Source organism: Denticeps clupeoides, chromosome 1 (genome assembly GCF_900700375.1).
Source record: "Denticeps clupeoides chromosome 1, fDenClu1.1, whole genome shotgun sequence".
Lineage (NCBI taxonomy): Eukaryota > Metazoa > Chordata > Actinopteri > Clupeiformes > Denticipitidae > Denticeps > Denticeps clupeoides.
In genome coordinates, this window is record NC_041707.1 from 25154028 (window position 1) to 25170785 (window position 16758).

The following is a 16758-nucleotide window of genomic DNA, read 5'->3' on the forward strand; positions in this document are numbered from 1 at the left end:
GAATCTCCTGCATAGAACAGAAAGCAAACATTTTTAATAGGGAATTGATCAGATGGCTGGTATGATTGTGAACCATCAACTTAGAATATGTCCATTTCACTAGATTCACACTAGTCAATGTGCACCCCTCATTCTATGTCGGCTCATTTTTGCATACTTGTCCTAACAAAGTCTAACCTCTTCTGAGTGAAGGTGCTTTGGCAGCCATGACAATGAGCTCAGAGTGCCTGTAGAGGTCAATGGGACGCCTGAATTTCCTGCAGGCTGAGATTATGTTTGGGAGTTAAGATGATGCTAGTTATTTTCAACTCAGGCCAGAGAGGCCTTGTGGGTTCCCCTCTATGTGGGGGTGTGTCTGTCCTCCTGCTGTGAGTGTCCAGTGTCTCTGATTATGCTACCTTTTTGTTCCCATCCTGCTTTAGAGGGACTGGTATTCAGCTTAAAGAGCAAGAATCAGTTCTGCAGTTTCCACCACTTTAATTAATTCAGTATGAATATATTACTGCTAATGTCTAATGACAATACTAAATGACTAATAGGAATAATTAAGACATGCTTGAAGTGCTTGAATAATAATAAATTATGTTAGTATATATTTTAATATATTTCATATATATGCAAATTTGGTTATTAAGTTGGGAAATTAATAATTCCATGCTCTTTTACATGGTGCTATGGGATTAATATGACATTTTATTGAACCATTAGTCTGGTTTAGTACCAAATATTAATTTCTACTAGTATGAGTGAAAAAATAGTTTTATAATTTTTTTAACTATTGTGTGTGTAGTTTTTTCCTCAACACCGTTTACTTCTTCTGGGAGAATGTAATGTAAGTGTGCAGGAAGTGTCTGGTTTGTTTGGGCAACCCCTTTCAGAATTTTATCTGAGCCCAGTGCTCCATGAATAATGGAGCAACAGAGAGCATCTACCTGCACTTTCTCTCCTGGTTTCATTATTCTGCCTCGAAAGTGAGAAACAAAAGAGAGAACGAACTGGAGTAAATGGAGATTATAGCATGGTATAGGCTCAGGCTTGCCCTGTAAGCTCCTCCCAGGGAGGATCCAGCTTGCTCAGTGTGTGGACTAAGCCCTATACCCAAAGTAGCAGAACTCCCTTGTTTGTTGTTATGGCTGTTCAGGTAAGATTGCCCAAAGGAGCATAAGAGACACCTAGTGGCCTTCACCAGCAATGACTGGAAGTGTTTGTTTTTGGTGCTATTGTTAAAAACTTCTTTCAAAGGGTTATGCTTGAATAATATTCAATAATATATTGTGTTGAGCCATCCGGGGTGAATCCTCGCCCGGTGCTCGGTGTCCCAGGATGGGATTCGGCAGCTGCTACCATACTTATGAATAAGTGGGGGCGGATTGTGAGTGAGTGAGTGAGTGAGTGAGTGAGTGAGTGAGTGAGTGAGTGAGTGAGTGGAGTGTGTTTCATAATGGAGATGCATTAATACTGTAATGATCAGTGATCTAACCCTGAATGTAGAATATATCCATCTATAGTTTAGTTTTAATTGATGAGTTTAAAACCTGCATGTCAACAATACATGTCCTCTGTGCCTTTGGGGTTAAATAGGCAAATTAGAGATAGGTTGAATGTATAAATCTTGATCTGGCCAGTTAGACTCATGACAGGTTGTTGGCACAACCACAGGGCAGGGAATTCCCTTTCTCCACTTGACCCTGATCCTGGTGTTGGCTTTCCACAGCAGGTTCGCTATGGGAACAGTTGGGCACTATTGTGTTTGCTCATTTTGGTTTACCTGACTGCAAACAGTATTGGCGCCAGGAATGCCACCTTATGCTATTCAATGTGGATGCAGTAGTTGGGTCTTGATGTCGAAATGCATTTTGGCACTCTACGGGCTCATCAGCTGATTTAAGGCCAGCTCTCTCGCCTTCGCTTACAATGGGTAAATATTGGCAAAAAGGATTGTGAGGAGGGAGAAGCAGTTTCTAAGGAGCTGGAGCTGGGAAATCTGTAGCTGTAGTAAGAAACACTAACAAGCACTCTGTCATCCACAATATGAGAGAGGTGAGTGCAGTAAGAAGATGTAGGCCACTTTTAGTCCTATTTCAGGATATTGTCAACTGTGTGGCTGTTTCTCAGAGTAAATGGAATTTGAGTTAAAGAATTCTCGCTCTTTCCTCTCAGGAGAGTACTGGCCTGGACCTGGAATCCAGTTATTGGATATTTTATGAGACATTTTTTATATGGACTGGATAGCTGGACAGGATTTAATATGTGAGCTCCTCTAGTAACAGTTAAACTGAGGGAAACCCGCAATTTTCTTTTCAATTTTTTCCACTTGATGCGCCAGCAGAGATTTCCACTGGCCTATTGCGCTTTCACGCACTGAGACTGCCTCTCCTTCTTCTGCTACCCTGCTCTGGCGATATAAACTAATTCAATGTAATTTTATTTAGTGGAGAAGAAAAAATGAAGAATAAAGAGTGCCAATTGTATGTTTAAAATAAAAGTGAAAATCTGTTATAAAGTGAAGGGTCTTAATGTCTTCTAATGAACACAGCCATGTCATTTGTAGAATTGGATCAGGGTTGGGCTAGATATGAGTGGTTTAGGGAAAACCAACACATTTCAAAAGAGTTCTGTGTTTATACCAATATTTGTGGTGTTATTTTTTGTCTATTTTGTGGAGAGATGGAGAGGGTATGGAGTGTTTTTTTTGTATAAAAAGTAAATAACATTGGTTCATTTTTCTTTTTTTTTTTTTTTTTTGCATATCCTCGGCGTACCTAATATTTTGCTGACAGAATGATTTGTCATTAATATTCATATCAAGTCCAGTGTGGGCCTGGGGAGTAAATATCTTGTAGAGTACTGAATCTTTCTTTATTATTTATAAGAGGGGAGTGGAATTCTTTCTGTCTTTGTTAATATAATTTTTATAGGTCAGAGGTTTATTCTCTTTGTGGGTGAAATGTTAGGAATAATAACAGTCAGTGTAGGAAAACATCATCAGTGGTCATCATTTTCACTACAGATATATTTCAGTCTCCAGCCTTCAGTAAAGAGTTATAGTGTAGGAATAGTCACCATTTTTACAGGAATATAATGTTGGAATCAATTTATGAAGAATAATATTAGTTTTCAAACTGTGTTACATATGTATTATCCCAGGTACCCATAAATATGTGTGTGCAAAGCTTTGTATGTGGAGGCTGCCATGTGATTGGAGTTGATGCTTGTAATGCTTTTTTGAGGGGCCGCTGTGAGATGGGTCTGCATAGCACCTCACCACAATTCCCAAAGTCCTGCTGGGCTGGAGCTCAGCCAGCCTCTCACTGCAGCTTTAATTGGTGTGGCCTCCATTTCCCTTGTAACTCTGAGCATTCTGACACTGTAGCAGGTGTCTGAGTTGGCATGGGAAATTGACAGGCCCTGATTGGAATAAAGAAGGATAATGCAAAATCCGTGTTTGTTTAAACCAAGCAGCCCACACATTAAATCCACTGATGGTTATATATATTATGTGGATGGAAAGTTGGGGAAATGGCGTGTATGGTGACTCGATGCACAATGAGAATCTATGGATACTCTTCTGTTAATCAAATTGTGGACTTGGTTTTCAAATTCCCCAGATATCAGTCTGATTGTGCATATGTTTCTGGTGTTTAATATCTGTAATGTATTTTTAATACAACAGTAATGTTATTCAGTACGAACACCTCTAACATTCTAATAATTATGGAGCTACTGTTGACACTGTCTGTGTGACTGTTTTCTGGTTTTCTCTACAGCTGCCGTACTCAAATATGAGAACAACGTGATGAATATCAGACAGTTCAACTGCTCGCCCCACCCCTACTGGCTACCCAACTTTATGGATGTCTTCACCTGGTCGCTGCCCTTTGTCGGGGAGAAAGGTGACACATACACAGACGTAACACTCTCTTTTTCTTTCTGTGACATTATTATGCTTATGTAAAGCTTTAAAAAGCCTTCCATTTCGTTCGCTCTACCTCTGAGATGAGTCCTTTGCAGTTCAACACCTACGGTGCTTGATTGCAGGGCTACCTAACCTTTGTGTGTGAGGGTGTGTGTGTGTGTGTGTGTGTGTGTGTGTGTGTGTGTGTATATATATATATATATATATATATATATATATATATATTCCCCCCTTTTAACTTAATTGCAGTCTGTTTTTGCTTCTACACTGTCATTTTACCTGCCTTTGTGGGTGGACGTGGAAAGTATGTTTAAAAAATGACTGTACTAATGGTGGCCAAATATCATCCCCATCACAGTTATTGTGTCGTTTGAATCTAAATCTAAAGACTCAATTACAGGTATTGGCCAGAAAACAAAAGCACAAAGTATTTTTTTATTATATTCCTATGACATGAATTAGCAGCATATGGCGTGGAGAATGAAGAACAGATTACTGACTTTTGCTGTCTGTCACCACTCCTCCAGTCACTGAAATGCTGGTCAACGTGTTGAGTATCTGTTCCAATGACGAGCTGACAACTGATGAGGAGATTGATGGTAAGGGGAGCACATATTTTCACATTTATTAAATAAAGAGAATATGTAGCACTAAACCTGCACAGTGGGTTGGACACAGCCTCATTCCACCACTACGGGGTGCTGTCAGACTGTAGTACTGCAGGCACAGATCTGTCAGCAGGGGCCATCAGTATTATTGTAGACGTTGGCTAACCTGGTGTTAGTCAGGCTTTGTGTCAGCAGGCACATGGTCTACACACTAACATTTCATTAGTGGCTTAAGTGCCCCTGCTTTTTTCTTTCTTTCTTTCTCGTTCTTTCTTTCTTTCTTTCTTTCTTTATTTCTTTTTGGACAAAACTAGTTCCATTGTGTATCCATTGTGCTTGGTTTTCATTCTCCTTTCTAAGTTTTCTTATTTTATGTCCTCTCTCATTCTGTATTCACTTCACTTTCAGTTGCATCATCACATAATCTTTCTATTATTTCTGTTTTTCAGAACTTTTGTGACATTGACTTTTGCTTTGTCTCATTCCATGAATATGTGTTTGCGTTTCTCTCTTCTACTTTCTCCTTCTTTCTCTTTCTGTCCCCGTCCCTCTTCTGCCATTCTTCAGCCACCCACTGACATCTCTCTGTGTTTTCTCTTCTCTTCTGGGGTATTCTTGAGAAGGACAGCTTATTTATGCCCCAAAGAAAGGTACAGCCACCAGCAGTGCGTGGTGTGTGTTTAACTGCCTCCCTCATGTCAGCCTGTACATGTGCGCTACAAGCTAACAGCAGGGCCTAGTCTTTGTTAACTTGAACATGTGCATTGTGGTTACTGACACTGTTCATGCTGTTTCACCAGCACCAGAATGAGGTTGTTGGAGGAGGTTTGATGAGGAGGTGGCTTGTCTCATCAGCAGATATTTGGCATTGTTATGTGACAATAATTGGTTTGTCTTAAAATTAAACTCTTGGTACTCATAAGGGCATGTTTCTATTGTTTGGTATTAATGTTCTCGAAGCAAATATTTTGATTCTCTTGCATTTTCTGGCAGTGCTTCTGACAGACCAATTTGGCCACAATTAACAATTGTTTGGGTAGTTTAATGATTTAGCAGGAGAACATGAATTTCTGTTGATATTTAGTGTCATATTTCTTCAAACCATACAAAATAATGGAAACAATTAAAGTTATTTAACAAAATCCTATCCCATTAATAATGAGCTTTTTCAGTTGTAGCCATGATAATGGTTAAAAGACGCTCAACATGTATGATTTGTGCACAAATCATTAGATGTGACATTATCTGATGCCCTAATTTCCATTCACCTCAGATCCAAGGGTTACAGCACAATATAAATCACAGCCTGAGGGTTCCACTAGTCTGTTAATTAAGGCCAACAGCATTAGCGCACTTGAGCGTGAGTGCAGGCAAAATGTTGAAAGTCCCTGAGCTCTGAATGCAGTCCTCACTGCGGTGCTCAGTCGATTGCAGGCCCACCAAGTGCTTAGCATGCAATTTAGTCCCCCTAACGTGATCATGATTCAGGAAAAGGAGTTTTTCATTGATTTGTGCTACAAGCCTTCATAAGTTTGCCAGTGAGTGCTGAGACTGCAAATAATTAACTCTGGTCTGACAAAGTGTTATAGTTGTAGTCTGATGTCTACTACTGTTTCCCTGAGGCTATGCGTTCTCTAACTGGAGGTTTACATCAAATCTAATTACTTATTTTTGCTGTAAGGTAAATAATTCATATAAGTAAAATATAATATGTGATTTGGATTTCTGAAGTTGCAACGTTGCTGACATTTATCAGACTTGCCATGGACAGTTCTAAAGTTATCTAATATCCATGCATGTTCAATATTCCCAATGTAAGGTGCCACTGCCTCTGCACGCAAGGAAGTCATCCGAAACAAGATCCGTGCAATTGGGAAGATGGCAAGAGTATTCTCTGTGCTACGGTAAGGGATTATATTCTGTTAAATTCTATTACATGCAGAAAAAATTATGCTTGAGATCCTGTAATGAAGTTGTTGGCTTCTTCAAGATGTCTTTTATTGTAACAGTGTAGAAGAAAATTTTTTCAACTCACTTTATAAACCAACATCTGTTGCTTTTTAGTGCATTTTACTCAGACCAGTATTAGAGCCCTATTTTTTATTGGCAAAAGAATAGTAAATGTACAAGTTAATTGCTGGATAACTGTAAACTATATAAACACTACTCAAATCTGGAATAGTAAAAATACCCTATTCTACATCTACTTAAACAACTAGCTAACTTAATCCATAGAGGGAGCCTAATCACAGCTCAGCCTAGTGAATATCTAGAGATAAGCCTGCATAGGCATGCAGAAAAGTGAAGGAGAATATTAGAAACAATAATAGACACAAGAATAATAGAAATTTATCTGGAAAGTATTCACAGCACAAAACTTTTTTTGTTATGTTACAGCCTTATTCCAAAATAGATTAAGAATTTTTTTCTTCAGAATTCAATGCACCTTTGCCAGTAATTACAGCCTAAAGTCTTTTTGAATATAATGCCACAAGCATGGCACACCTATCCTTGGCCAGTTTCACCCATTTTTCTTTACAGCACCTCTCAAGGATGGGAAGATATCTCCAGTTGGATTCAAGTAGTAGTAGGGACCCAATGGTAGTATGTGGGATTTGAACCTGGGTCTTCTGGTTCATAGACAAGTGTCTCACCCACTAGGGTACTACCACCCCCACCCTCTTTCCTTCTATCCTGACTAGTCTCCCAGTTCCTGTAGCTGAAAAATATCCCCACAGCATGTTGCTGCCACCACCGTAGGGGTGGTATTGGCCTGGTTATGAGTGTTGCCTAGTTTCCTCTAAATGTGACTCCTTTCCATTCACACCAGAGACTAGGCTTGTGCTAGACATGTGCTTTCTCAGTTTTTTACTGATAATAAATTTGCCAAAACCTCAAGTAAACTTTTTTTCATATTGTAATTATGGGGTGTTGTGTGTAGAAATCTGATGAAAATGCATTTAATCCATTTTGGAATAAGCCTGTAACTTAACTAAATGTGAAAAAAGTGATGCACTGTGAAAACCTTATGGCTGCACTGTAAGTCACAGTGTGAATTGGAACTTCACCCTCTGCCTAAAGGATTTAGAAGTTGTGGTGTGTATTGTTTAAGGATCTCATGATATGATACATATCACGATACATCGGTCATGATACAATTATGTCACCATACTGTACATATCGTGATATTCTACAGTTCACTGACCATGTAAAAACAGAGCTGATACTGGTGCAGACTCATATCATCACCTGCCTGTCTGCAGTCCTCAAACCATTCCAGATTGCCTACAAAGTAAAGAGATCAACTGAGGACGCTGTAGCCACAGTACTCCATGCTGCCCTGACCCACCTGGAGCAGAAGCGTCTGCTGGTGTCCAAACTGGCAGATCTGGGACTTCCATCACTCACCTGCATTTGGTTACTGGACTTTCTGTCAGGTCACTCCTATAGGGTCAGACTGCGTCATCACACTGCTCTCAGCCTCAGCACTGGTGTCCTCTAACGGCCCAGTAACAAGCTCATCAAATTCATGGATGAAACTACAGTGGTTGGACTCATGTTGGGCAAAGGTGAGCTGGCATACAGGGAGAGCGTTGAATGGCGGTAAGAGTCAACAACCTGATCCTAAACACCACAAAAAATAGGAGGACTGTGGCTACAGTGTCCTCAGTTGATCTTTTTACTTGTTGACAACAGGAAAAATAAAAGTGACATCTAGCCACTCATCATCAGCAGGGCTTTGGAGAGGGTCTCAGTGTTTAGCTTCCTGGACATGACCTGGAGCACCAACACTAAGGAGTTGCTGAAAAAGATGCAGCAGAGCCTATACTTTCTGAGAATTCTCCGAAACCAACTCCCCAAGAATCTGCTCCATGAGTTGTACCAATGTGCAATGGAAAGTGTACATGCATACGGACTGTGTGTGTGGTAGGGGGGTTGCACTTCCTCAGAAAGGAAGGTGCACCACAAGGTGATCTGGTCAGCGGAAAAAAACAATTGACTGCCCCCTCCCCACCCTGGAACAAATTTACACCTCATGATGCTACAAAAAAGCGATAGATATTTCACAAGACTCATTACACCCTGGTCATTGCCATTTCAGATTTTGCCATTAGGCAAAATATACAGAGCAATGGGTATGCAGCTCCAGCGTTTACATTTATCAGATGGCCTTATACAGAGCGACTTACAATCAGTATTTACAGGGACAGTGTGTGTGTGTGTGTGTGTGTGTGTGTGTGTGTGTGTGTGTGTGTGTGTGTGTGTGTGTGTGTGTATATAATGGCAAGCCAAACAGGAAATAAATATTATATATAATGACAGGGAACTGAATATATGGAATGAAATCCGAATATATGGAATGAAAGTCTGAATATATGGAATGAAACCCGAATATATGGAATGAAAGTCTGAATGTGTAGAATGAAACCCGAATATATGGAATAAAGTCTGAATATATGGACTGAAAGTCTGAATGAATGGAATGAAAATCTGAATATATGGAATGAAAGTGCCACTCTTTCTGCAGAGAAAGTTTTTTTTTTTTTTTTTTTTTTTTTTACAACTTGCGTTACCTCCTTGTACATCCTGGGCAACGCTACCTCTGTTTCTGAGTTGGAGTCACATAGCACAGCTCTGTGTTCCTGAATATTGCAAGCAATCCAGGCCACTAAACTTTCACAACATGATTTAAAAAATGTGGATGTTTGAACTGCGTTTTTTACGCCATTTACTTGCCATTTACTTGCCATTTACTTGCAATCTTATGCTGTTTTTCAAAGAAGGATTCAAGGATTCAAATAACAAGCAGTAATTTGGAGGACCCCACTGTACAGTGGAGGACCCCACTGTACAGTGCCATCTAGATGAGGAGAGGTTGTAGTTGCAGGCTAACTCTCACCTCTGCTGACCTCACTAAAGAAAACACTTGACAGCACCACCCGGTGGACTAAATTTGTACAGAAAAATATTGATATTTAGTGTCCTTGTATCATTACAATATTACCACGTAAAATATTTTACGTGTGTGTGTGTGTGTGTGTGTGTGAGAGTGTATATATATACACACACATATATACATACATCTATATTTCTGAATTGGCAGTGGTGGGTAGGTTACTTTTAAAATGTATTCCACTACAGATTACAGAATACATAACGTGTAACGTGTTTGTAACGTATTCCGTTAAATTACTCAATGTGAGTAACGTATTCTGAATAATTTGGATTACTTAATATATCATCATGCTTTTTACAACTACATCAACCATTTCTTTATTTCTAAAGCTGAAAAGTGGAAGAGTATTAGACAAACATAACATATGCCATTGAAAAGTATTTACTGTTATGGTCACCAACATATTCCATCACTTAGTTAAAATAAAGTAGCCTTGCACAAAGAAAATGCATTTTCAATGACCGTCTTCCTGATAAGGACAAAAAAGGTAATATATAAAACAATTCTCAAAAATTAAAAATATACTTTTTTGGCATTTACTGTCAATATTATTCTTATAAAGATACTTACTAAAGATCCTACAAATCAGATATTTTAAAGTTGATGTGACAATGACAAAAGGCACTTGCCACCAGATATATTGTCTTGTGCTATATAATTATATGTTTTAATGCAACCCAGCAACATTACTTCATGGCCATTTAACAAAGACATGCAACATTTTGCGGAAACGTTTGCCAATCAGACATATTAAAAAACATTTAGACAATCACTAGTGACTACTTTTGCTTATGTGCCTTCTGCAGTATGCAGACAATGAATGAAGCATGTTATGTTAATCCTGTTAATGAAAGCTTGTTGAATCCTGAGCCGGCAGGTTACATTCAGGCTGTTGGACTCATTTTACTCTTGACTCAGTGGTTTGTTTCTTTGGCAGAGAGGAGAGTGAAAGTGTGCTGACGCTGAAGGGCCTGACCCCCACTGGCATGCTCCCCAGCGGAGTGCTGTCTGGAGGCAAAGAGAAGCTGCAGAATGGTAAGGCCTTCAGAACTTTTGCAGACAAGTCCAGAACACTCAGTTCTTCTCATGATCCACCAAAAAGTTTCTTCATTTATTGTCAGTAAGAATTATTGTTTTAAGACTAAAAACAGCTCTAACATACATTCCTGGATTAGCTGGCCATTTGTAGCCTGGTCAAGTCTGATCTCTTTCCAGTCATAATTCAGTCTTGGCTGATAAGGAAGTTGTAGGGGAAATGGGCTGCATTTTTTCTTATGTGCATTTTATGCTGGCCTATTTCTTATTCTCTGTGTAGACCATTGAGAATTGATTTTTTTATTATTACATTTTCTTTGATTGATCTCTCTTTATTTCATTTCTATTTCCAGTCATTCCAGTCATCTATCTCTCTTTTAATCCTCTGCTTATCTCAGTCTTATCTTCTTCTTTCTCCTCTCTCCATAGAGACCGCAGGTATAAAATGTGCAAGTATACCCTGTTTTTGTGAGACAAGCATAGAATTCACCCACCCATGCTGAAATTCCAAATGTTCCCCAAATGAGTGACACTGTCTCCACTGTGCACATACATATGTTTTGCCTTTTGAATAAGTAGCATTAAGCTGTAAACTTCACAGCCTAATTTTCAGTCCAGTGTCACAATTTAAATGTTTGTCAGTATTGGTGCTTAGGATACTGTGTTTTTTTTCTTGTTTATGAAAGGGATGACTAGGGCTAATACTGCATTTAAGGAATACATTGGAATTCATTAAAATGTGAATGAAAGGCTATAGCCGATATCCTTATCATTCACAAAAAGGCAGAAATCAAAATCTCATTCTGCTCTTATTATGACTTCCCATGTCTTTACTAACTGGAATTGTACAAAGTAATTAGTTTGCTGTCTTCTTTATTTTCATCAAAGTGCACTTGTGTGCTCTCAGAAACTGTTCCTACCAAAACCTTGGGTATTTCCAAATCTTCATCACCAGTTCACGTATTGAGAGGTGACACTCATTCCAGACTGGTGTTCTGAAGATCTGGACACCCCCTAAAAGCCACATGACGTGCTTGAACGAGGACGCTGCAGTGCCTCTTTTCCAGTTGACTTAGTCATTTTGCATGGGACCTGAAAGTGAAGTTGTGTCTGGAGCAGAGTGACGTTTACTGTGATTTCCTGTCACAGCATTGGTAACCATGGCGGCTTCTGTCAACACAAACATGGCGAGAAGCAGCTTCTACTGCAATGTTGTGCTCTCCATCAGTCACTGTTTTTCCCACCCTTATTGGTGTTGTGTTCAAGTGTGTATGAGAGAGTGTGTGGTTGTGTTTTGGAGTATGAACGGAGTGTGTTTGTTGTGTATGTGTTAAGTCCGCTACAGAACTGTTGATTTTATTTGCAGCCATCCTGATTTTATCTCGTATTGTGCTTGTGTATTTGAGGCTATGAGTAAGTGCTGAGTTTTACTGGTCTCTCATACGGTAAGCTTAGAATATGAGACATCACACGTCAACACTTTCTATGGCTGCTCACATTGAGGAATCTTGTGTAAAGAGTAAAGGTTAGATTTGCTCTCTGATGAGCGGTTCTCATCAATTATTCATGTATTCAACCACCCACTCTCAAATTAAAAAAGCAGATCTTGTGCCATTCTAGGCCTTTTTTCTTTTTTCTCTCTATTACTGTTTACTTTTCTCTCTGCTTATATTCTGTATTGTTCTGGTAAGGCCTTTGTGTAAATGGGACTATTGAAGAGACAATATTTTTGTCTGCTATCTGTCTCCTGTGCCAGTGGCATGTGACAGTGACCCATTGCCCTTATTAACTCCTCTACTCTTCATGCAACTCCCCCAACTCATCACATTAACACCCATTTGTGTCTCTTTTGCTAGACCACTACACACTACATGCAGGTGTGAATGTTGCAGGATTATTTTTTTTTTGGACAGTTTTGTGTGCGTTGGCTCTCTCTCTCACTCTCTCTCACTCTCTCTCTTGCTGATCATTGACTTGTTCCTGGGAAATTGACAACTCCTCTGTTCACCTCTCTCATTCATTTTGCAACCCCCCTCTTCTCTTCAGCTACTATAGAAGCTATTGAGGCAGACAAAGGTAAACAGGCTTGTCACCTTTTCTGTTGCTTCCCTGCAATAGACAAAGGGCCTCACCAAAGTTCATCCATTTTGCCATAGCTTGTATAGAGTGTGTTGGGTGTTTAGGCAAAGCAACTGTGGTACAGCTTAAGCCAAAAGAAGTTTACATTTTAAATAAAAATCAAGCTACACTTTCTTTTAAAGGGGAACAAAGTTCGTTGCAGGAACCTGCATCTTTTAAGACATTTCATTTTATTGCAATTGTGCTCGTTATATTTTATATAATGCGACACAGCCTGTCTCATTGTGGTTGCAACATTTTCAAACAGGCTGGCAGCTTTTCATATTCAAAATTGCACACTGGACTTGCAACTCATTGTCATTCATCAAGAGAATGGTTTCCCCTTTAAAAATTTGTTGGTGCAGTTATGCTTTGTTGTTGCACAAATATAGCTGGCATTTGTCAGAATTGGAATAGCTAGCCTTGACTCAAAAAGCACCAAAGCCAAAATGGCAACAAAACAGCAAAGCTTAAGTTGCAAGAACAACCTCAACTGTGTGCTAAATAGTGGTGTGGCCGAGCCACTATTTACGTTGGACTTGTTCAGTGAATTCCTGATTCTTAGAGGAAGGCATCATTTGTGCCAAAAAATTTTCTTGTTTTTAATTTTTTTTTTCTCCATGTGTTTCCTCTGTGGCCCCTGCTGTGTGTTGTGTTTCGCTCCCTGTTGCTAATAACCTGTGTATGACCTGTGCTATGCAGCAACACCACTCAGGCCTCCAAATTTTACCCAAACAAATACTGGACGTTTTAGAAAGAAGGGAATTTTTTTGTGAAAAGATATCATTAGCAGTTCGCTACTATCCATTTTTTTAAGGGTTCTAGTTTGCTGCATGTTGAAAACAGGCAAAGCAAGTGGTTAGCACTGTGTACTTTGGCCAAGCCCTTCAGTGTGGTAGTACATTGTATTTCTTCTGTTTTACATTTCCTTTCCTGTGCGTTTGAAATTATTTTAACCCATCCAGAGAAGTAGTGAAAGGAAACTTGGTCTTGGAGGGTTAAAGAGTTTCCTGGTTTCCTGTGTTTTAAATGATGTTCATAGTGAAAACCACATTGCTCCATGGCTCTCCAAGACCTGGGCCCTTTCATTACTGCTTGAGTAGGTATATAGAAATCATCCAGTGTCAGTAGGGTTGTATAATTGTGATTACATGGTGGTTTGTGTGGCTATTGTGTAGGTGTTTGTTTTTATTACTATTTCTGTACAGTAATAAAGCAATGTTAGTATTTAAATACCATAATGAGGCATACTGAATTGAGTGAAATCACATGGTAGTTTGTTGTAGCGTTCAACTAATGTTTTAATAACCTTTTTTCATCCTCTCCTTCCAAACCTTTCCTCTCCTTCTGTCTTTCAAACCTAATTCAACCATCCAGCAATCAAGGGCTTCTCACCCCAGCACAAGATCACCAGCTTCGAAGAGGCAAAAGGCCTGGACCGCATCAACGAGAGGATGCCTCCTCGGCGTGATGCCCTGCCCTCTGACGCCAGCCTGAACTCACTCAACAAGGTGCTCTCATCTGAGAGCAACGGTACAGAGGGGAGCAAGGGCAGCAGTAGCAGCAACATCCAGTGACATCCCTCCCCAGCCACCAGGATTGGTGCTATGCAGGACGTGATGCTCCCCCTCCCTCATCCCAGTGGGCCAGGGGGGTGAGGGGGCACTCATGTTTTAGAGAGACATAGGAGTGTAGTGGTGGGAGGAACAAGATTGCGATGCACAGGGAGCAGCATTAATAATGCATAAAGGATAAAAAAAATAAAAATAAAAAAATAAATAGAGAGGTTTGGGGGGTGACGTGACTTTCTAGTCTTTAGATATGCCTTTAAAAATACAACAATTGCTTGTAGAAACCATGAAAAGATATCACTAGTTCACTCTTTCTGAATGGTTGGGGGATGTACTTGATGTTTAAGGCAGTGACGGGACATTAGAACAGTGGTAATGGTGGTGATTTATGAATGGCCTTTTGCTCATTTACTGGACATGAAAATTTTGTTTAACTTCTTACTAACTGTACGTTTACAAAATACAGCACTAAAATGGACAAAAGATAAGAAAATGTTTTTAACATTTAAGGGTGTACAAACTAAATAAGGACTATTTATTGATGACTTTTTTTGCTACTCTTATAAAATAGCTCTAAAGTAATTTGGCAGTCTTAAAAGAATGTTGCAACATTGTTAAAATGCCAAAAAATTGAACGTTTATGGTTTTGTACAGATTATGCTTATCTCAGGTTTGTTTGGTGTGTGTGCTTTGACCCTACTTTCTGTATAATGGCTAATTAACTTGGATATGAATACCTATTTTCTTGAAGTTTAGTAACTGGAATTTACATTTACCTATCATTTGCAAATATGTTTTGTTAGTTTTTTTTATTTTGAGGAGGGTGTAGATTTATTGTGGCTTGCTGGAATTCTGTGAGTGTTAATTTTCTTTTTTAAGTATTGCGAACAAAATTATATAAAGCACCTATATTCTGTAAAAATGGAAGAAAAATGATTAACTGAAAGTATAAGCCTATGCATGTTTTATAAAGTTTAACACCGGGAATAGATCAGAATTCTAATACTTAGGCTGCCATGGCCTGTTTTTGAAATGTATTGCGCTTAGTGGATATATACTGGAAACATATGCGACATCCTTTATGTTAACAACGCGATAAATGCATTATGCCTTCAACCTCTTGTTTTTGTAATTAAATGAGTGAACTATTTAATATGAATGAGAAACATGATCCTTTTTAAAAATAATGCTTGTAAGTGCACACATGGTCCGATTTAGCACGTTTAGCTATTCTTGTGGGATAGGCTTGTTGTTACATGTGGAATTCAAAATGCATGATAGCTGTTAGTGTCATACAAAATTTTACATCTTTTTTTTGTAAATGTGCCACAGAAATTGTAATTTGGTTTTATTATTATTATAATTCTTCTTCTTAGTATTATTATTATTATTATTAATTGGAACTCTGCTTTGTATATCAGTTACAGGTCAAATCTTTTTTTAAAAACTGCTTAAGTGCCCAAGTAATTCACTACACAACATGAAGCCTTGCTTTTGTAATTTAAACTTTTGAAACTGTTGGCAGATGATGCATGCACTTGCAACTATGGAAAAGTATTTTATATTACTGTTCAATAAAAATGTGCATGAAATTCAACTTTATTGTGTGCTTATATATTTCCTCAGTCTCATTTTGCAAGTCTGCTAATGAAAAATAACTGCAAACGCAAAAGCAACTTTTTAATTAAATATTTCCTCATGGACAATTACAAATTTTGGCTCTAACATGGACAATGGATTTGTTCTTTGACACTACAACTCAAAATCATTAGTGCTGAGCAAAGCTCATGTGACATGCGAGCCTCATTCCACAGATCCCACAAGTAAAGAAACACTAGCATTAAAAACAGTAAGACGTTTCCTTAGGAACTTGGTGTAGTTCATTGATAATAGTTTGTAATACAAGGTCCTCATTTGCAGGCATGAAGAAACACCGCCTCTGAATTGCTGGAAAGGATGTCTATTTGAACTAACACTACGGACATCCTGTACTGACCAATCAAGTCAGTGGCACAGATGTTTTTAAAAACCATAAAAAATGCAGGATCATATGACTGAGTATGAATGTCCTTGACTGTCTTGTACCAAAAATCTATAGCTTATAACAGTCCTGTCCAGCAATTTACTGGTATAGTTATTTTATTACTTTTTATTTACACATTTCTCAGTGCTAAGCGCTGCACCTCCATGTGTGCACCTCCACACTGTTGTTTGAAGCTTTACTAATATATTTTTAAGGACCTTGTACTTTTGAGCTAGTGGGGAAGCTGAAAATGCTCACTACTGCATTACTGCTCCATTTATCTTATTCTGATATGCATGGGATATATTTTAAACAGCTAGGAGTTGAAGATTATAGACACACTCAAGAAAAAGAAAAATATGTTGGTATCTGCTGTTCTTTATCATTAGTGCAATCAAGAACTTAGAATAATATCACTTAATTATATAACTTGTTGCTGATCTTGAAAATGATATTCCCTAATGGCAGCGACCTCTGTCACCAGTATAATGTGCCTTGTCACACTGGAAAAATTATTCAAGAAGTGATTG

At 38.7% G+C, this 16758-nt stretch overlaps 1 protein-coding gene across 8 annotated transcripts in view; it reads left to right on the forward strand.

Annotated features, from left to right (window-relative positions):
- The window catches only part of LOC114787163 (serine/threonine-protein phosphatase 2B catalytic subunit alpha isoform), a 71732-nt gene extending 55930 nt beyond the window's left edge, over positions 1 to 15802 (forward strand). The window contains exons 9-16 of one of the 8 annotated variants that reach the window (XM_028975014.1): positions 3768 to 3893; positions 4444 to 4515; positions 5148 to 5174; positions 6344 to 6428; positions 10419 to 10516; positions 10946 to 10954; positions 12563 to 12592; positions 14012 to 15802. In XM_028975014.1, coding sequence (XP_028830847.1) covers positions 3768 to 3893; positions 4444 to 4515; positions 5148 to 5174; positions 6344 to 6428; positions 10419 to 10516; positions 10946 to 10954; positions 12563 to 12592; positions 14012 to 14211 — 647 coding nt within the window. In that variant the 3' untranslated portion in view covers positions 14212 to 15802. The remainder of the gene's footprint in view (positions 1 to 3767; positions 3894 to 4443; positions 4516 to 5147; positions 5175 to 6343; positions 6429 to 10418; positions 10517 to 10945; positions 10955 to 12562; positions 12593 to 14011) is intronic. The other 7 variants (XM_028975031.1, XM_028975035.1, XM_028975022.1 and 4 more) reach the window with 7 other exon arrangements.
- The last annotated feature ends 956 nt before the right edge of the window (positions 15803 to 16758 follow it).